Raw genomic sequence first — 20,422 nt, forward strand, 5'->3', positions numbered from 1 at the left:
ACAGAAAAAAAATTAAACACAACGCATGTGTGCCACACACACCACCTTGTCCATTGGCTACCAAAAAATTGGAAGATACATAATGGGGCTGTATGTATGGCCTGCTCTTTTACTTATGACTGACTGCAGTTAAGCTGTTAAACTAAATTAAATGTATCTTTTATGTAGGCAATTGGGTAAGTGTCAAATCTTTGTGGGTGTTGTGGTTTTACTTTTTACTAGTACTGGAATAACCAAGGCTAACCGAGGGAGTTGATCCATACTGCCATCCTCCTTCACAGAGAATATAAATTGCCCTGGGTTCCACTAGCTTTGGAAGCACTGTGACAAATTGGCTGTGACTAGACCCTAGCATGACTATAATTTTGCATTTTCTCCTTATTTTGGAGGCTGTCCTGATGCAGTCAAGGGAGCAGGTCTCAGAAGAGTTGGTGAGACTACAAAAAGATAATGAAAGCCTTCAGGGAAAGCATAGCTTGCATGTGTCTTTACAGCAAGCTGAAGATTTCAGTCTGCCAGAATCCCTGGAGGTAAAATTTTGAAATGATTGATTAGAATATTTAAATGAACAAAATGTAACAGTAGAACTAAGTGGAAGAAGTTACGTACTGGTCTGGTAAAACTGCAGAAACAACCGGATTCTAAATTTAAGGTCTTGACTCTGCAAGGCATTGTGTGGGGTGGCAGAGGGGTGCACAGATTAGTTATGTTGAGCAGTGAAGGTTAAGAACTGGCATAATCCTTTGTACTGAGCTATAGTAAATCTCAGCAGCCCTACATGTCCACTCCCTTACACTCAAGCATAGCAGATAAATAGTGGATTGGTGCATGAAGAGAATTAATGTGTGTTAAGAGAGAGAGATTTTTGCAAGATATTAATTTATCAGGCAAATTTTGTTGTACTTCTTTAAAACCTTTTTGGGGACGGGGCCTGAGATGCTGAGACAGAGCAAAAAAACACTGGTAATTTGACTCTCTATCAGTGACTGGTATCAGTGTACATTGCTTTCTATGTGTGTGAAAATGTTGTAACTGAAATGTCTTGCTAATCTTCAATTCAGGAACTCCGTGAGCTGGTATTAAAATATCGTGAGGACATCATTAGTGTACGGACTGCAGCAGATCACCTTGAAGAAAAACTGAAGGCAGAAATTTTATTCTTAAAAGAACAGATTCAAGCTGAACAGTGTCTAAAGGAAAATTTAGAAGAAACTCTACAGCTGGAAATAGAAAATTGCAAAGAAGAAATAGGTGCGAAGGGGCAAAATAATCTAGAAAGAGAAACCTGTGTTGGAAAACAGATTCTTGAGGACTTGTTCTGGGGTAACTTAAGTCAGATGTATCCACATTATCATCAGAAGAATTCAGTCCAGTGTCCCGTTTGACATGCTTTTGGAAAATGCACAAAAATAGTAGGGCAGTCGATTAATCGCAATTAACTCATACGATTAACTCAAAAAAATTAATCACATTTTTAAAAATTAATTGCGATTCATCGCTGTTTTAATTGCACTATTAAACAATAGAATACCAATTGAAATTTATTAAATATTTTTGGATGTTTTTCTACATTTTCAAATATATCAATTTCAGTTACAACACAGAATACAAAGTGTACAGTGCTCACTTTATATTATTTTTATTACAAATATTTGCACTGTAAAAATGATAAACAAAAGAAACAGTATTTTTCAGTTCACCTCATACGAGTACCATAGTGCAATCTCTTTATCGTGAAAGTGCAACTTACAAATGTAGATTTTGTTTGTTTCTTACATAACTACACTCAAAAACAAAACAATGTAAAACTTTAGAGCCTACAAGTCCACTCAGTCCTACTTCTTATTCAGCCAATCGCTAAGACAAACAAATTTGTTTACATTTACGGGAGATAAAGCTGCTGGCTTATTTACAATGTCACCTGAAATTGAGAACAGGCATTTGCATGGCACTTTTGTAGCCAGCATTGAAGGTATTTACATGGCACATATGCTAAATATTTGTATGCCCTTTCATGCTTTAGCCACCATTCCAGAGGACATGCTTCCATGCTGATGATGCTCATTTTAAAAAAAGAAAATACAGTAATTAAATTTTGACTAAACTCCTTGGGGGAGAATAGTATGTCTCCTGCTCTGTTTTACCCGCATTCTGTCATGTATTTCATGTTGTAGCAGTCTCAGATGATGACCCAGCACATGTTCCTCATTTTAAGAACATTTTCACTGCAAATTTGACAAAACGCAAAGAAGGTACCAATGTGAAATTTCTATAGATGGCTACAGCACTTGACCCAAGGTTTAAGAATCTGAAGTGCTTTCGAAAATCTGAGAGGGACGAGGTGTGGAGCATGCTTTCAGAAGTCTTAAAAGAGCAACACTCCAATGCAGAAACTACAGAACCCGAACCACCAAAAAAGAAAATCAACCTTTTGCTGGTGGCATCTGACTCAGATGATGAAAGTGAATATGTGTTGGTCTGCACTGCTTTGAGTCATTATCGAGCAGAACCCATCATCAGCATGGACGCATATCCCCTGGAATGGTGGTTGAAGCATGAAGGGACATATGAATCTTTAACGCATCTGGCACGTAAATATCTTGTGATGCCGGCTACAACAGTGCCATGCGAATGCCTGTTCTCACTTTCAGGTGACGTTGTAAACAAGAAGCAGGCAGCATTATCTCCTGCAAATGTAAACAAACGTGTTTGTCTGAGTGACTGGCTTAGCAAGAAGTAGGACTGAGTGGACTTATAGGCTCTAAAGTTTTACATTGTTTTATTTTTGAATGCAGTTATTTTTTGTACATAATTCTACATTTGTAAGTTCAACTTTCATGATAAAGAGATTGTATTACAGTACTTGTATGAGATGAATTGAAAAATACTATTTTTGTTTTTTACAGTACAAATATTTGTAATCAAAAATAAATATAATGTGAGCACTGTACACTTTGTATTCTGTGTTGTAATTGAAATCAATCTATTTGAAAATGTAGAAAACATACAAAAACATTTAAATAAATGGTATTCTATTATAGTTTAACAGTGCGATTAATTGCAATTAATTTTTTTACTCGCTTGACAGCCCTAAAAAATAGTTTTTATTTATAATAGTTGTGACAGACAGACTGCATTTGACAAATTGTGCATCTGAATATAATCCTAAATTCACAAGAAGACACCGTTTCTGTGGTGAAATATGGCCAAATATGCCTTCTAATGTAGCATGTAACTTAATATTAAAAGCGGAAGTGTAAATGAAAAAAAGGAGATAAAATGGGAAGTGGAATTGTTACCAAGTTTTAAGGGTGAGATTACTGTTTGCTGTCTAATTTTGTGCCGTTTTTTAGATTGATATCTTTGTTTTGTTGACTTTGACACAGATATCAGTAACAATTCCTTGGCCTGTGTTTATGCAGGAGGTCAGACTATAATGTCAGAAGGAACCATTGTGATATCTGTAAATGTGACTCTAAGGAAGACATGAGAGATGTATTGGAATAGTTCACCGTGAGGTTTTATTTGATAGGGAATACTACTAGCAGGGGGTTGTTTTTAGTGGGAGATGCTTGTTCTATCTCATTATTGCTGAAACCTAGCCTCTTTTACTTAACCCTCAGAAAACAGAGCATCAGCCCTCTGCTAGAGGGGAAGCAGAATCTTGCAGCTAGATGAGTAAAAATGAGGAGATGATGATGATGAAAAGAATAAAACAGTTATGTTTAAGTGAATAAGTGCATTTTAAAAATGTGATTATGGTGCCGGTAACTTACAGAAATAAACCCAAAACACAGAAAGAGAGAAGTAATTGTTTATTTTGATATAGCATCCAAAGTGTGTTCATGCAGGTGCCCTTGCTGGAGCCTTTTTGGTGTAAGTCGAAATGTAGGTACAGGGAAAAGGGTGCAACACAGCATTTTTGTTTAGAGTGAGATTAGTTTTGCCAGCCTTGCCTTCCCTGCTGTTAGAGAGGAGGTTAAAAGCTTCCCTAAGGCATAGCACATAAAAATGAAATGGTTTCTTTCTCCTCAAATGTTTAAAAAGTAAAGGGGATCAAAGGACAGTTCTGTACCATCCTAAAATTCAACTAAGACAATAGGCACCCGAGTAACCAGATGGGAAGTGGTATGTGTTACTCCAGGAGAGCAGGAAGTAACTTGGGCTCCTTGGGTTGGCAGAAGGTGGGAGAAAGAGGAGACACTTGGTCCTGTTTTTAGGGCAGGTTGCCTTTTTCTAAGTGTTCTTCAAGTGGGCATGACTTTGTGTTTTTATTTTTTTGGTAATGTTGCAATTCAGTTTTCCTCCTTAATCCATAACTCTTGCGGGGTCATGATTTCTTTCTTCTATCATCTAAAATTTAGCATTTGTTCTTAATCTCAGAAATCCTTCTCCTGGTGCGAACATGGTTAAAAATAATGAACTGTGCTTGATGCCCATTAGAGATGCATGTAACCTGCACTGACTGTGTTACATCCGGTACATATTTAAGTTCCTCTCTTGACCCATTGTCACAGTCAATGTAACTCACACTTACAGTTCTATCCAGGACTCTGAATTATTAACATGTTTACTTATTTCAAGGCTCTAGTCAGGACATTTAAATAAAGTGTGTACAAGAGACAGCATAGCAGACCAGCGTTACAAAACAAAGCTCTAAGTCTTCAGAAAAAGCACACATTTTTGCAAGTTCACAATAAGTTAACTTGATAATATTAATGGTGCCTTAATAACAGCGCTGCATGCTCTGGGAGACCAAAGTTTAACCAGGGAGGGGGTGTCACTCCCCGAACACTTGTATGTGTTCCAGACACAGTAGTGATGGGTGTGGCACAAGAACATGGATAAAATAGGTTGGGCTGAGGAGAAGGCGATTGCCCCTGCCTCTGTTAATGCCACCCGGTGACCATAGGGCTATGTTGGCAGCTGCCTTAAAGGAGATCATTTACCTACCAGAGGAAGATTGCCATGATCATAAGCTATTGAGAGATGAGAGTTATAAGGGGGGAAATGGTAACTCCCAGAATGAATGAAGAGAAATCTTCAGAACATAGCCTTGCTGGGATCTGTTGGATTACACATGAGCCTTGCAGAGAACTCTGGCTGGAGGTAAACCATTCCATATAGTAAAAAGATCTTCAGATACATTTACCATGATACATTTAGATTTTTTTTTTTTTTTAAATGGGTTGATGAAAGTGAGGTGTAAAATCTGGAGAAGCTAGTGCCTTGATGAAGTGAAAAGTTTGTTTTTCCTCTGTTTTGCAGCTTCTATTTCTAGCCTAAAAGCTGAATTGGAAAGAATAAAAGTGGAAAAGGAACAGGTAAGAGTTCAGTTTGAAGATCATTTAAGAATTTTGCAAACGTAAATGTAGAAAATTTAACCTGATAAAATGGGCAGGAAGGAGAATCCCAACAAGGTGATTCATTCTTGTTCTAGAATCTCTGTGTCAATATCAACCCCTCTCATGTCAGAGAAAATAAACTAACTTTCCTTGCTGGCTCTGCTTAGTTGTTACTAACCAAAATATGTATTTTGTAAAATGACTCTGAATGAGGACGCTATCTGACAAGTCACTCGTGTCTAGGGAGATACAAGCAGGATAGTTCGGAATGATTTCCACTACATGCGTCTGACGAAGTGGGTATTCACCCACGAAAGCTTATGCTCCAATACGTCTGTTAGTCTATAAGGTGCCACAGGACTTTGTCGCTTTTTACAGCTCCAGACTAACACGGCTACCCCTCTGATACTTACCACGTTGTGGCCTTCATGTCACTGTAGCTGTGAAATAATAGAGAATTTACTTCCTTCCATAAAAAGGAAGGAGTGCTTATTCTGTGTAGGAGAGTTTTCTGACCAAGGTGTACATTGCCAGATTGTTGCAAGTTGAGAACTTGTATGCTTGTGGATGTTGAGGAGCAGCACTATCATTTAAAAGGAACAAATAAGTAGACGTTTGGAACTCTGAAGGACAGAATTATAACATGGGAAACAGTGCAAGTTTTTTGCAATCTTAACAGAGGCTCTCCTAATGCTTAAAATTGTATATACTTTCTATACTAATCTTAATAAGTTAAATGTTATTCGCTATAGGCATTTCCTTCAGTTTCGGGAAAGAAAGGGGTGATGGCATGTTTACCTTGGGGTTTCTCTACAAAGGCAGTTACACTGATCTTTCTATGTACTGTTTTGAATGCCAGGCATCTGTGAAAAAAGAAAATTTTAGAGGGTTTCAAGTAATTGATTTTCTCTGATTTCACAGTTGGAGTGCACCTTGCAGGAAAAACAGCAGCAGCTGGAGAGTCTTCAGGAAATGAAAAACACTCTTGAAGAACAGCTAAAGAAGGAGACCACTGCGAAGGTAACTGTTATGTTGGTGGCTCTGTATGAAAGTAAGTTTTGAATTTGTACAGACACTTGTGTTTTTTCAAGCATAGTGTTCTGAAAGCTCACACTGCTGGTCAAAATGGGTATTGCTAAGAGTAAGGATGAAACAGAAAGGGGAAGAGTGGATCTCAGGAGATGCCCTGACTGTGCAAGTCTCCCTAGGGAAGTTGTTGAAAGCTCCATTCCGAGTCATTTTAAAACTGGATTAACCAGTTTGGGTCCCCTGAGATTCTGAATATTTGACATTTCAGTGGTTACTGTGGGGAACACTACTGCACTGGCAGAGGAATGAATTAATTCTGGTCTGATTTTTATACCACCTTGATCAAAACCCAGACAGAAAATATAGTAATTTACCTCTGAGAGAATCATGATCCTCCATTTACTGTCTGATTTCATTGTCAGAAACTTGCAGTTTTACTTGGAGACCTGTGGAAATAAGGTGCTAGGGAAGGGCTTTTTCCTACATTAATGAATTAATCGTCACCATCCCCATACTCTTGGAAACTGGGTATTAAACCTTTTTTCCCCAGATAGGGAAACTGAGGCATGGAGAGGGTAAATGGCTGGTCCAACTTCAGGCAGAAAGACTGGAATATACCCAGATCACCTGATTCCCAGACCCATACTTAATCAGAAGTCCATCCGTGCCCCTTCTGTACAGAGTTTAAGCACAACATCAATAACTTGTCTCTTTCCAGACTAACCTTGAGCAGTTGATGTTTGAAGAAAAGGACAAAGCGCAGCGACTGCAGACTGAATTAGATGTCAGTGAGCAAGTGCAGAGAGACTTTGTAAAGCTTTCTCAAACCCTCCAGGTAAGAGATGTGCAATCAGTCTGTCCCAAGTATTACGTTTGTTCATGCCCAGGTGTATTCTGTCACCTCGGTAGTTGGGGTGCGGTGCGACATAAAAACTGGGACCACAAACCAACTGATAGTATTGTGAGCAGTAAAGAATTATTAGTCTAAGCCAGGAATCCAACTTGTTTTAGCACCTCGCTGGGCTCTTATTTAGCCTGGATCTGACTGCCTGTCCCCCAACTCCCTCCCAGCAGCCAGTAGGGAGTTAGTGCATTAAATGAAGTTGTACAGAACCACACAAATAATAGCTCCATGATTCTCTAACGTTGCAGAGACCACCTCATGATGTTCCCTCGGCGTATAATTTAGTGATTCAAGTGCGATGTCAGGAATTTGCACTAATCACTCCTGGGCTGTGTATTTGCTGCTCTTTAAGCTATAGCACGTGATAGTTTTTTATCCCTATCGCTGAGTCATGTGTTTGATCCTAAAAGGAAGAAGCTATAGTTGGGCTCAAGAGATCACAAGTCAGCAGAAGAAAGAGATTTTAATACTTATGGATTTTTGGGTAATCTTTCATGCAATGGAATGTGGTTCATTTTGCATTGCAGTTTCTTATCCATCCAGCCAGATCTCTCATCAGGGGTATACTAAGGTTCAGTCCTGTATCCTTTAACTTCTTGTACCAACTGTTCAGTAAAGAGTCGCTTAGAAATAAAACTTATAAATTGTAATTCACGTTTCCTAGTTTAGCTAGTAAACAAAATCAAGAATCTTTGCGCGCCCAATAAAAGATTTCAGCATGTTGCTTGCTGGAGGTGGTCCCCATGGATGGGCAGAATGGGTTGTTAACTCTTTCTCCTACTTGTTTCTGTAGTACTAGGCAGTACAAATATGAGACAATTAAGCTAACATTCTCTGTAAAACTGCTTTTTACTCGCTGTTGTTCTCTTACAAATCCACGTACTGCTTTGAAAATACATTGGCTCAGTTTCCATAGTGAAAATGTACACAGTTCTTGTCTCAAAATATTCATGTGGCTCCAAAGAGCTATGGTAAAAGGTAGTTACTGTTACTATGTCACTTGCCACTGTTTTCCTGATTCCAGCTTTGTTTGTAAGGTTATGTTTGTCACAGGCTTCTGCCTGTGTTTCCTGTGGCTGGACAGTCTTTGTCATGTCACTCCAGTCCCACAGCTATTAGCCTCTGCTGTAGGAATGAGCATGCCCACTCTCAGACATACAGAACGATTGGTAGAATAACTAGCCAGTGTTTTATGTGCTGTGTGTAATACAAGCCCTGCTGTATAATGTATGAGGATTTTAGTTTCTCCTTGGTAGCTGGCAAGAGTTATTTCCTTTCCTCTCCTTGCCCCTGGGGGGTCTGGATGCACGTCTTTTTTCTGTGGACTGATGAGTTCAGTACTAGCTCTGGAGAAAACAAGCTATGTCTGTGGCTGGTTATTGTATATCTAAATCAACTAGCCACTAGTTGCCTGAAGTTCCTGATGCTAAGAACCATGATCCTAATGCTAAGACCTCTTGATACCAGGTAGCCCTGAATCCAAATTCCAGGGAGTAATTTGATATGTAGAAAACATATTAAATATTAAAAATGGTCAAGGCAGGGGTCTGATAGATGTCCTTATGTATTTACATAAGTATAACAACTTAATTATTTAATAGCTCATTAGTTACACTAGCTTGGGATCACAAGGCCTAGTCTAAAGACCAGAAGAAACCTTATTCAATGAATGAACACATTTATTGATTTAATTAATAAATAATAGGGGTTAGTTATCCGCTTGCTTGCTTTACACTCAATTAGAAGGCCTAGAGCTGCTGCCATAAATTAACTTCCCTATTTTCACTCTACATAAGAATGGCCATACTGGATTAGACCAAAGGCCCATCTAGCCCAGTATCCTGTCTTCTGACAGTGGCCAATGCCAGGTGCCCCAGAGGGAATGAACAGAACAGGTGATCATCCAATGATCCATCCCCTGTCACCCATTCCCAGCTTCTGGCAAACAGAGGCTAGGGACACCATCCCTGCCCATCCTGGCTAATAGCCATTGATGGACCTGTCCTCCATGAACTTATCTAGCTCTTTTTTGAATCCTGTTATAGTCTTGGCCTTCACAACATCCTCTGTCAAGGAGTTCCACAGGTTGACTGTGCATTGTGTAGAAAAAATATTTCCTTTTGTTTGTTTTAAACCTGCTGCCTATTAATGTCATTTGATGACCCCTAGTGTTACAAGGAATAAATAACACTTCCTTATTTACTTTCTCCACCCTAGTCGTGATTTTATAGACCTCTGTCATAGCCCCCCTTAGTCACCTTTTTTACAAGCTGAAAAGTCCTAGTCTTCTTAATCTCTCCTCATACGGCAGCTGTTCCATACCCCTAATCATTTTTGTTGCCCTTTTCTGAACATTTTCCTATTGCAACCTATCTTTTTTGAGATGTGGCCACCACATCTGCACGCAGTATTCAAGATGTGGGCGTACCATGGATTTATATAGAGGCAATATGATATTTTCTGTCTTATTATCTATCCCTTTAATAGTTCCCAAAGTTCTGTCTGCTTTTTTGATTGCACATTGAGTGGATGTTTTCAGAGAACTATCCAGAATGACTCCAAGATCTCTTTCTTGAGTGGTAACAGCTAATTTAGACCCCATCATTTTATATGTATAGTTGGGATTATGTTTTCCAATGTGCATTACTTTGCATTATCAACACTGAATTTCATCTGCCATTTTGTTGCCCAGTCACCCAGTTTTGTGAGATCCTTTTGTAGTTCTTCGCAGTCTGCCTGAGACTTAACTATCTTGAGTAGTTTTGTATCATCTGCAAATTTTCTCACCTCACTGTTTACCCCTTTCCCCAGATCATTTATGAATATGTTGAATAGGACTGGGCCCAGCCCATTTATTCCTACCCTTTTTTTCCTATTGTTTAACCAGTTACCAATCCATGAAAGGACCTTTCCTCTTATCCCATGACAGCTTACTTTGCTTAAGAGCCTTTGGTGAGGGACCTTGTCAAAGGCTTTCTGAATACACTCTATCCATTGGATTCCCCCTTGTCCGCATGCTTGTTGACCCCCTCAAAGAATTCTAGTAGATTGGTGCGGCATGATTTCCCTTTACAAAAACCACTCCTTTGAAAAAAGAACAGGAGTACTTGTGGCACCTTAGAGACTATCACATTTATTTGAGCATAAGCTTTCGTGGGCTACAGCCCAGTTCTTCAGATGCATAGAATGGAACATATAGTAAGGAGATACATATACATACACATACACACTCTTTTGAAAAACAGTCAAACTCAGATGTGTTAAGGTGGTTTAAGTTGCACGTTAGCAAGCTGGAGTTAAAGTGTCTGAAGCCAAATCTACACCATGGGCACTATTGCAGCATAGCTGTGGTGCCATAGCTAAACTGGCATAACATCATAGCATAGACTCAGAGTACAGCAGCAGAAGGGGTTTTTCCATTGCTGTAGGAACTCCTCCTCCCCAAGCAACAGTAGCTAGGTGAGTGGACACATTCTTCCATGGACGTAGCTGCATGTACACTGGGGGTTAGGTCGGTATAGCGGTGGCGCTTGGGGGTATGGATTTTTCACACTCCTGAACACCTTAGCTATGTCACCCTAAGTTTTAAGTGTATACCAGGCCTGAGTTAGTCTAACTTTCACACCAGGCTGCTTAGAGGTGTAGGATAAAATGCTGGGGAGCGAGAGGGGGAAGCTACTTTAAAAATATCCATCTTTGGGCGCACACTTCTGCTGGTTGCTTCTCCTAATACACACGGGGCTAGAAGACAAAGGTGTATCAGGAAGAGCAAGCAGCCTGCGTGTGTGCAAACATGGATGTTTTTAAAGTAGCTCCCCCAGCAGTTTAACTTACGTCATCAGACCTCTGTGTGAAGTTGCACAAAATCAGACACTTATTACACACACTCATGGAAGGGTCACACCATCTTTCACATCACCTTTTGAATTTGACTTTTCTCTCTACTCCTCCTTGCCAGTATGTCACTGAGTGGTACATTGATAACCACCAGGTTACTGTGCTTGATATGTGACAGCAATGAATCACCTAGTTACAAAAGTGCTAAAGTAGTGACTTTTTAAACCTAAAATACCCTGTTCTTAGATTTGTGCAACACAGATACACTCCAAGGAGAGTGTATTGGGATAACTTGCCTTTTCCACATGTCTAGCTCTTAGCAGAGTTCTCTTCTTTGATTTCCTACACCTAAATAGGCTATCTATCTGTATTTTATTTTCCTGTGGGTTGATGGGATTTAAACAAGATTAGATCCCTACTGCCACTACTCAGTTTTTCCCAAAAAATATTTACCTTGTTTAAACACTTTAATTATCAGACATTTTGTGAATGATTGCATCAAGATGTGTATCAAATATATGACATGCTGATGTTTGGAGTAATTTTGTAAATTCAGTGTAGAGGAGATCTCCTTTCCCATGTTTTGATGTCCATCTTTACCAATCATTCGAAGTATTACACTTGCATCGTTAAGATTTAATATTTAATTGGGGGTGGAGGTATGTGAATTGGCTCAGTGAAGAAATAGTTTCATATAAGGAAACAGTTGAACGGTAAAGTAACTGTACACGCTTTTCCCCCTTGATCCTGAATGAACATACTTGAACCCTCTCATTAGGCATGCGTGGCATAAGAAAGCACTACTGGGTAATACTGAATATCCTAAGGGAAGAACTCTAAAACCATTGCATCAATGGGAGAGGAAACAATTTCAGATTCTCTGTAGGGGTTCGCATCAACTCATGCCGTCACTAACTAGAGGCTTACAAGTTAAGTTGCATGGGCTTTTCAGAGATAGCAAACAGATCAGTTACTGTTAACTGAATTAGACCTTTGCAGACCACCGAGCGGGCCCACTGTTTCATGCGCAGAAGTGCGCAGTGTGGATATGCTGACGTAGCATGTCAGAACAGATCGCATCCACGCTAATACCATATCTTCTGGTTTGAGAAGTATTACACACATTTTACCAGCTCATTGTATTCATTGCTTTTTGTAGGTGCAGTTGGAACGGATCCGGCAGGCAGATTCCTTGGAGAGAATCCGTGCAATCCTGAACGACACAAAACTGACAGACATTAATCAGCTTCCTGAAACATGACACCCTGATGGGCAGGGCTCCAAGGCTGCCTTTGGGGTTTTTAACTCATCTTTATAGCAACATTAATTATTATTTAACTCTAACTGAAAGAGCAGACGATGACAGAGGGGAGCAATGACTGAGTTTGTTTCTAGAGGGGAGAAGGTTTTGCACAGGGCAGGAAGAGAGCACCAGGGAGCCTTGCAGTGTAGAAGAGCATTTTCTAATGGGAACACTAATGGGTGCAGTGTTGTTTTTCCACGGTAAGTGGAAACAGTCCTTTACGTTCTGAAAAATATTTTTTCCTTTTGGCCAACTTCTTAACCTAATATAGATATCTGGAACACTTCCCCCTAAATACCGTAATCAAAGTAGCTGCTGGAAATCATATCGTCCCTCAAAACACATTGAAGAGCAAAGTGATTGAAGTTTTTCTGTTTTGAATAGTCAGTAACAGTATTCAGCTAGCAGACAGCCTGAGGTGTAGTGTGCTGTATGAATATTTTATATTAAAATATGAATTTATTAGCAGGACACTGGATATTGATCTTATTTCCTAACTCAGTGCTTTTTAGTTTTTGTTGAACAAAATCTGAATGCTGTTGAAATGTGATGGATATGAGTGAGCTGTGCATCTCAGGAGCTGATACAAGTTAATCCAAAAAAATGAATTGATCAGTAAAGAATGGACTTCAGATTAAAATTCTGGGGTTAAAGAAATGCACTATTTAGAACCGCTTCTTCACAGGTTTAATTTAAAAAATGGAAGCATAACTGAGACTCTCAATTTTAGAACTGAGGTGTTGCTAGTCCCATATTTGTGTTAAGACTGTTAACAAAACTCTGTGCACCATTTAAGCAACATATAGGGCATTTGCACATCATCTCTGCTGGGGTGAATGTCATTCTGTGTCAACTAGCTTTTACCCAGTAGTTGAAAAAGGAAGATGATTCTGAATTAAGGAAAAATTCAAAGTCTCACACCAATGCCAATATAGGTTGGGTTAATAGTACATGCAACCTGCTTCACATAGCACAAAAGCATTATGCTGCAGGTTTCATTCAAGTGCAATGCATCTCAAATATGGTGTCCAGATATTGCTTAAAACAAAGGAAATAACTCAAATCCTACTCTGACCCTTAACTAGACATTAAGGTAACACTATGCAACAAGACTGTGATATTCTACAGGTGCTAGGTTTGGGTTTCTTGTCATATAAAACAGTATTATAACATGACTTTTTAAAAAAATATTAGAATTCCATACAGGTTATCAGATGATGATGATGGCTTATCTGCCACTGTACTATACTAAGTGTTGCAAATTCTGAATATTTGAACTGGCCCTTGTGATAACTGAACTAGCTCTGGCCTTTGAGAGGAATGGAAGTTGTCATTTGATCAGTATTTCAGCCTTTACTAATGGAAAGGTTAGTAGGAATATACTTTCTGAATATTAACATTGAGCATCCACAACTCTTAAGTGGGCACATGCACTATATTGTATGTACACACTTGAAAATTTGGTCCTGTGTTTGGCAGCAGGAGTCACAGGAAAAGCAACTGTTTTCAGCCTATATATCCCCTTAGGCTCTGAAATTAGCTAACATTCTACAATGCAGTGTTGTTGTTGTGTGGGTCCCAAGATATTAGATAGACAAGGTGGGTGAGGTGTTCATAGACTCATAGACTTTAAGGTCAGAAGGGACCAATATGGTCATCTAGTCTGACCCCCCGCATGATGCAGGCCACAAAAGCTGACCCACCCACTTTCCCTTAACTCTGCTGTTGAAGTCTCCAGATCGTGATCCAAAGACTTCAAGTCGCAGAGGATTTTCCAGCTTGCGACCCCTGCCCTATGCTGCGGAGGAAGGCGAAAAACCTCCAGGGCCACTGCCAATCAACCCTGGTGGAAAATTCCTTCCCGACCCCAAATATGGCGATCAGCAGAACCCCGAGCATACAGGCAAGATTCTCTAGCCAGACCCTCATTTTACCAGCGATGGCCGTTATTGCCTAATTGATTAGAATCCCGTAATCCCATCAAACCATTCCCTCCATAAACTTATCTAGCCTAATCTTGAAGCCAGAGAGGTCTTTCGCCCCCACCGTTTCCCTCGGAAGGCCGTTCCAAAATTTCACCCCTCTGACGGTTAGAAACCTTCGTCTAATTTCAAGCCTAAATTTCCCCACGGCCAGTTTATATCCATTCGTTCTCGTGTCCACATTAGCACTGAGCTGAAATAATTCCTCTCCCTCCCTGGTATTTATCCCTTTGATATATTTAAAGAGAGCAATCATATCCCCCCTCAGCCTTCTTTTGGTTAGGCTAAACAAATCAAGCTCCTCTAGTCTCCTTTCATAGGAAAGGTTTTCCGTTCCTCGGATCATCCTAGTGGCCCTTCTCTGTACCCGTTCCAGTTTCAGTTCATCCCTTTTAAACAGAGGAGACCAGAACTGCACACAGTACTCCAAGCGAGGTCTCACCAGCGCCTTGTATAACGGAAGCAGCACCTCCCTGTCCCTACTAGAAATACCTCGCCTTATGCATCCCAAGATCGCATTAGCTTTTTTCACAGCCACGTCGCATTGCCGACTCATAGTCATCCTGCGATCAACCAGGACTCCGAGGTCCTTCTCCTCCTCAGTCACTTCTAACCTATGCGTCCCTAGCTTATAACTGAAATTCTTATTAGTCATCCCTAAATGCATCACCTTACGCTTCTCACTATTAAATCTCATCCTATTACTAATACTCCAATTTACAAGGTCATCCAAGTCTCCCTGCAGAATATCCCGATCCTTCTCAGAGTTGGCAATGCCTCCCAACTTTGTGTCATCCGCAAACTTTATCAATCAGCCCACTCCTACATTTGGTTCCGAGGTCAGTAACGAATAGATTAAATAAAATCGGACCCAGAACCGAACCTTGAGGAACCCCACTGGTGACCTCCCTCCAATCTGACAGTTCCCCTTTCAGTACTACCCGCTGCAGTCTCCCCTTTAACCAGTTCCTTATCCACCTCTGGATTTTCCTATCGATCCCCATCTTATCCAATTTAACCAATAATTCCTCATGCGGAACCGTATCAAACGCTTTACTAAAATCGAGGTATATTAGATCCACCGCATTTCCTTTATCTAGAAGGTCTGTTACTTTCTCAAAGAAGGAGATCAGGTTGGTTTGGCACGACCTGCCTTTCGTAAACCCATGTTGTAATTTGTCCCAATTGCCATTCACCTCAAGGTCCTTAACTACTTTCTCCTTCAAAATTTTTTCCAAGACCTTACATACTACAGAAGTTAAACTAACAGGCCTGTAGTTACCCGGGTCACTTTTTTTCCCCTTCTTGAAAATAGGAACCACATTAGCTATTCTCCAGTCCAACGGTACCACCCCCGAGTTTACAGATTCATTAAAAATTGTCGCCAAGGGGCTCGCAATTTCTCGCGCCAGTTCCTTCAATATTCTAGGATGAAGATCATCCGGTCCGCCCGATTTAGTCCCGTTTAGCTGGTCAAGTTTGGCCTCCACCTCTGATACTGTAATGTCTATCCCCCCTCCTCTATTCCCCTCTGTCCTACTCCCTCTATTCCTAAACCCTTCATTAGCCTTATTAAAGACCGAAGCAAAATATTCATTTAGATATTGTGCCATGCCTAGATTATTCTTAATTTCCACTCCATCCACATTCTTCAGCGGTCCCACTTCCTCTTTCTTTGTTTTCTTCCTATTTATATGGCTATAAAACCTCTTACCGTTGGATTTAATTCCCCTCGCAAGGTCCAACTCTACACGGCTTTTGGCCTTTCTCACCGCATCCCTACATGCTCTAAACTCACTAAGGTAGGTTTCCTTGCTGATCCCTCCCTTCTTCCATTCTCTGTACGCTTTCTGTTTTTTCTTAATCGCCCCTTTGAGACTCCCGCTCATCCAGCTAGGTCTAAATCTCCTGCCCACTAATCGTTTTCCCTTTCTCAGGATACAGGCCTCAGACATCTCATGCAACTTCAGCTTGAAATAATCCCAGGCGTCATCTGCCTTTAGATCCCTAAGTATGTTAGCCCAATCCACTTCCCTAAGTAGTTGCCTTAATTTATTAAAGTTGGCCTTTTTGAAATTGTACACCTTAGTTACAGTATCATTTCTGTTAATCCTTCCATTTAGTTTAAACCGAATTAGCTCATGGTCACTCGAGCCAAGGTTGTCCCCTACAACCATTTCTTCAACGAGGTCCTCACTACTCACCAGCACTAAATCTAAAATGGCATCCCCCCTCGTCGGTTCAGTTACTACTTGATGAAGGAATTCATCTGCTATCATGTCTAAGAACATCTGAGCCCTATTATTGTTACTAGCATTTGTTACCCAATCTATATCTGGGAAGTTAAAGTCCCCCATGATGACACAGTTCTGATCAGTTTTTACTTCCCTAAAAACATTAAGTAGTTCTCTGTCCGCCTCCAGGCTAGATCCTGGCGGTCTATAGCACACCCCAAGCACTATCTGGGGGGAGGCTCTAGTAGTTCTTTTATGCAGTGTAATTATTGCCCATACAGACTCCGTCTTATCCATTCCATCACTTATTATTTCTTTACATTTTAGCTCATTATTGACATATAACGCCACTCCCCCACCTTTACCTTTTTTCTGGTCATTCCTAAACAGCACATACCCTTCCATACCTGTACTCCAGTCATGACTACCGTTCCACCACGTTTTGGTTATTCCCACGATATCAGGTTTCATTTCTTGGACCAGGAGCTCCAATTCCTCCATTTTGTTACCTAGGCTTCTCGCATTGGTGTATAAACATCTTACCGTACGCTGTCTATCCTTTCTCCCATTAGTCATGCAATATGGAACGGACCCCATGCTGTCCATTTGCCCCCTCTTTCTTATGTCCAATTCCCTACCCCTAGCTATGTCTGTGCTTATCTCCTCCCTCTTCTTTTCAGTGTTGGACTCTGGCGTGGAGATTAACTGAACATCTCCCAACCGTCTCCCCTGAGTTCCTAGTTTAAAGCCCTTTTGATGAGATGAGCCAGCCTCCCTCCCAGAAGTCTATTTCCCTCCCTACTCAGGTGAAGTCCATCCCGCGAGAACAGCTGTCTGTCCCCGAAAGCCTCCCAGTGGCCATACATCCCAAAGCCCTCCTTATAGCACCACTCCCTTAGCCAGCTATTTATCCTCCCAATTCCGTCAGCCCTTTGCTGTCCTTCTCTAGGAACAGGCAGAATCCCACTGAAGATAATCTGAGCCTCCACTTCCTTAAGCGTCTTCCCCAGCCTGGCATAATCTCCCTTAATTCTCTCTAGCGAGAACCTAGCTGTGTCGTTTGTTCCTACGTGAAGGATGATCAAAGGGTTGTTACCTGCTCCTTTTAGGATCCTTTTCAACTGCAGGTCCACATCCCTTATCTTAGCGCCCGGCAGACAGCACACCCTTCTGTTTTCAGGGTCCGCTCTGGTCACAGGCCTGTCCAACCTCCTCAGCAAGGAGTCTCCAATCACAGAAACCTGCCTTTGCCTGCTGACAGTACTCTGTACAAATCTATCCCCTGTTCCCTGTAGTCGTACCTCTTGTGTCTCTCTATTTTCTCTTATAGTTCCCCTAGTGCCATCCTGTATCCTACTGGGGCCCGGTATTGGTGCCGTCTCCATCAACTCCTGCCCTCTCTCTATCGGACTAGCCGCTCTTCTCTTCTTCCTCTGCCTCCCACCATCGGTTACCACCTGCTGCCTCCCCTCCTCGTTATCCAAACACTCAAACCTGTTCCTGAGTTCTATTTCCCCCTCACTAGCCCTCCTTTTCCTTGGCCTGCTCCTCACAGTCACATGCTTCCACTGATCTTGCTGTGCCCCTGACCTTCCCCCCTCACAGACCATAGCCTGTGCTTCCTCCTGCACCCCTGAGCATTCCCCTTCTGCCACACCCAGCTTCTGCTCCATTAGCTGCTCGAATCCCCTTCTAAACTCTACCAGAGTATCTACCTGCATCTGGAGCCCTCTAATCTTTTCCTCTAGCAGGTCTATTAGGCGGCATTTCATGCAAACATACCTTTGGTCAGGCTCCTCAGTGAGGACCCTGTACATACCACACCTGCCACATGCAATCAGCTGCATTGTGTCCCCTGCTGCTTGGCTCATGGCTGCTGCTTCTGGGGACACAGAGCACACTGACCACTGCAGCCACTGGCCTCCCCTTCCAGCTCCCCCTGCAAACTCCCACTTAAACTCCCCTGTTAGCAGCCCTGTTCGCCGGCTCCTGGTGCCGCTCCTCGCAGCTGTGCCGCTGCTTGGCTGGGAGGCCCCTTTTATAGGCCCCCTAATCAGCCAAGCTCCGCCCCCTAAGCAGGGCTCCGGGCTCAGCAGCCCTCCCAGCACACTGCCCCTACAGGCCTCTAGTGTTGATCTTTCATTGACCCAATGTCTGTTTGTTGGTGAGAGCTTGTTTCCACAAAAAGATATTACCTCACCCACCTTATGGTGCTTATGTTCTGCTGGTACTTAAACCTGGTAGCAGTGCTTTAAGGAAGACAGCTCTTTTATGAGAACTGGAATAAATCTAACATTAAATTCTTTGTAGCACCTATTTGAGGAAACAACCTAGTAGCCTGGCCCAAAAATAATTAACTTTGAGGTCAGGTTGCTAGGCTATATATCCCAAACTGGAAGAAAGCAAGGAAATAATCATTCAACATCTTTTCTGCACTGAGTCACTTCCTCTTCTCAGCCTCCCTTCTACCACCACAGGTCAGCCTCAACTCTGCTCAGTTTATTCCTTTCATTGGTATGGCTTCCATGTACTGCATTTCACGTAGCTGTGGTGTTTGGTTGCAGATGCTGGCTGTGATGTCTTGCTGCAGTCTTCAGGAAAAGTGAGTGAGTGAGCTGTTAGTGAGCATTTGTAAACTTGCTAGTAACTAATATAGAAATTACAGAATGGAAACGTGCATGTGTATGCATGTTGTATTAAATTTTTATAGCCTGGATAGGTGGCTGCATGTATAATTAGGATGAGAGTAGGGGTACACAGGCTCTGGAAGGAATGTAGTTGAGAAGGGGAACTAAATGATTATATCTTTTGCTTTTACAGAGTGTATTGAGTGATTCAGTGCAGCAACCTCACTTCAGTTTTTTGTGGAAGTTTCCCAATCTTTTTAATATTCACAGACAGCTATGAATATTGATGTAGTATTCTCCAGTCTCACTTTGCTACTCCATGTTCCCTTTCCCTACCTTAATCTTCTTTTATTCAATTCAGCTTTCAACTATTAGGTACCAATGTTTAAAGGTAGAGTGTTGTATGGGCATGAGCCCTTCAGCTGCTAATCTGAGCTCCCAGGGCCCCTTGCTGCACACCCTGCCTCTCACCAGATGTGCAGGATAGAGCGAGTCCAAAAATAAAAGGCTTCTAGCTTTTGTTGAAAATATGGCCCTAGGCAGATTGGTGAAGATGAAGTGGTTGACTGCAGTGCCGCCAACAACTAAGCTTAGAGAACTAGATTGTCAAACATAAGCCCTAGAGCTGAGTTGGCCAGAAGAGCCCAAAGGTGTGAGGAAAGTAAGGCACGATTTCAAAAGGAACTAAGATTTCTTCAGGAAAAGTCACACACAGAAAACTCAGGTGCCCTCTGGAGAGCTGTCTGCCAAATGTGGTGATTGAATACAGAGTACAAACAAAGCAGGATTGAATTCCCTTAAGTGGAAATAAAGCATCTTAATTTTGGCATGTATCCATAAGACTGTAGCAGGAAAATTATCCCTCTATCATACAAGCTCCAGGGATCAATTTGATGTGAGGGTGGTTAGTTTTACAGTTCTAGTTAACATGCACTAGCTGTAACATGTTACCTACTATACAGCAAAAAACTGTAATTTAGAAAATGGACTATTCAGTGTAGACTGTAAAATGAAAAATATTCAGTGAGTTTCACAAAGTATTCCCAACACTTGTGTAGTCTTAATCTTTAACTAGAATGTTCTTTTTGCAGCATGTCTAGTATCCCTCCTTTCCTTAACAGCTTTATTTTGGCACTTCTGCATGTGCCATTGTCAAGCAGT

General features: G+C 41.3%; 1 protein-coding gene across 2 annotated transcripts in view; it reads left to right on the top strand.

Moving 5' to 3' along the window:
* RABEP1 (rabaptin, RAB GTPase binding effector protein 1) overlaps nucleotides 1–14,016 on the top strand; it is a 73,898-nt gene extending 59,882 nt beyond the window's left edge. For both annotated transcript variants that reach the window (XM_024207660.2, XM_024207661.2), the window contains 6 exons: nucleotides 390–530; nucleotides 1,062–1,251; nucleotides 5,269–5,324; nucleotides 6,267–6,365; nucleotides 7,093–7,209; nucleotides 12,275–14,016. In XM_024207660.2, the coding sequence (XP_024063428.1) occupies nucleotides 390–530; nucleotides 1,062–1,251; nucleotides 5,269–5,324; nucleotides 6,267–6,365; nucleotides 7,093–7,209; nucleotides 12,275–12,376 (705 nt within the window). In that variant the 3' untranslated portion in view covers nucleotides 12,377–14,016. The remainder of the gene's footprint in view (nucleotides 1–389; nucleotides 531–1,061; nucleotides 1,252–5,268; nucleotides 5,325–6,266; nucleotides 6,366–7,092; nucleotides 7,210–12,274) is intronic.
* The last annotated feature ends 6,406 nt before the right edge of the window (nucleotides 14,017–20,422 follow it).

Source organism: Terrapene carolina, unplaced genomic scaffold, assembly GCF_002925995.2.
Source record: "Terrapene carolina triunguis isolate 2854851 unplaced genomic scaffold, T_m_triunguis-2.0 Scaffold231, whole genome shotgun sequence".
NCBI classification, from domain to species: Eukaryota; Metazoa; Chordata; order Testudines; family Emydidae; genus Terrapene; species Terrapene triunguis.